This window comes from Apaloderma vittatum, unplaced genomic scaffold (assembly GCF_000703405.1).
Source record: "Apaloderma vittatum isolate BGI_N311 unplaced genomic scaffold, ASM70340v1 scaffold27134, whole genome shotgun sequence".
Lineage (NCBI taxonomy): Eukaryota > Metazoa > Chordata > Aves > Trogoniformes > Trogonidae > Apaloderma > Apaloderma vittatum.
This window is the reverse complement of record NW_009713637.1, coordinates 948-1,284: the sequence shown is the minus strand read 5'-3', so window position 1 is coordinate 1,284 and position 337 is coordinate 948. Positions and strand designations below refer to the sequence as shown.

Here is a 337-nt window from a genome sequence, read left to right as displayed (position 1 = left end):
CACGGACGGGCGCTCTGATGGCTACCGCTGGGGCGCCACCACCGCCAACTTCGACCAGGACAAGAAATACGGCTTCTGCCCCAACCGAGGTGTGAGCAAGGAAGGGGCACACGGGGTGGCTGGTCCTCAGCTGTGGCATGCAGGGTGGGCTCCGGAGGGGTCTCAGGGCTGTCCTGGGCTCTGGCCAGCGTGGCTAGGGGCCACAGCCAGCCCCACTGATGTTGTGCTGCAGATGATCGGCGGCAACTCGCAGGGGGACCCGTGCGTCTTCCCCTTCACCTTCCTGGGGCAGTCCTACAGTGCCTGCACCAGCCAGGGCCGACAGGACGGCAAGCTC

General features: G+C 66.8%; 1 protein-coding gene across 1 annotated transcript in view; it reads left to right on the top strand.

Annotated features, from left to right (window-relative positions):
• The window catches only part of LOC104273205 (matrix metalloproteinase-9-like), a gene marked incomplete at both ends in the record, with an annotated part of 2,139 nt that overhangs the window by 888 nt on the left and 914 nt on the right, over positions 1-337 (top strand). Inside the window, 2 exons of the mRNA XM_009868448.1 lie at positions 3-91; positions 233-329. Coding sequence (XP_009866750.1) covers positions 3-91; positions 233-329 — 186 coding nt within the window. The remainder of the gene's footprint in view (positions 1-2; positions 92-232; positions 330-337) is intronic.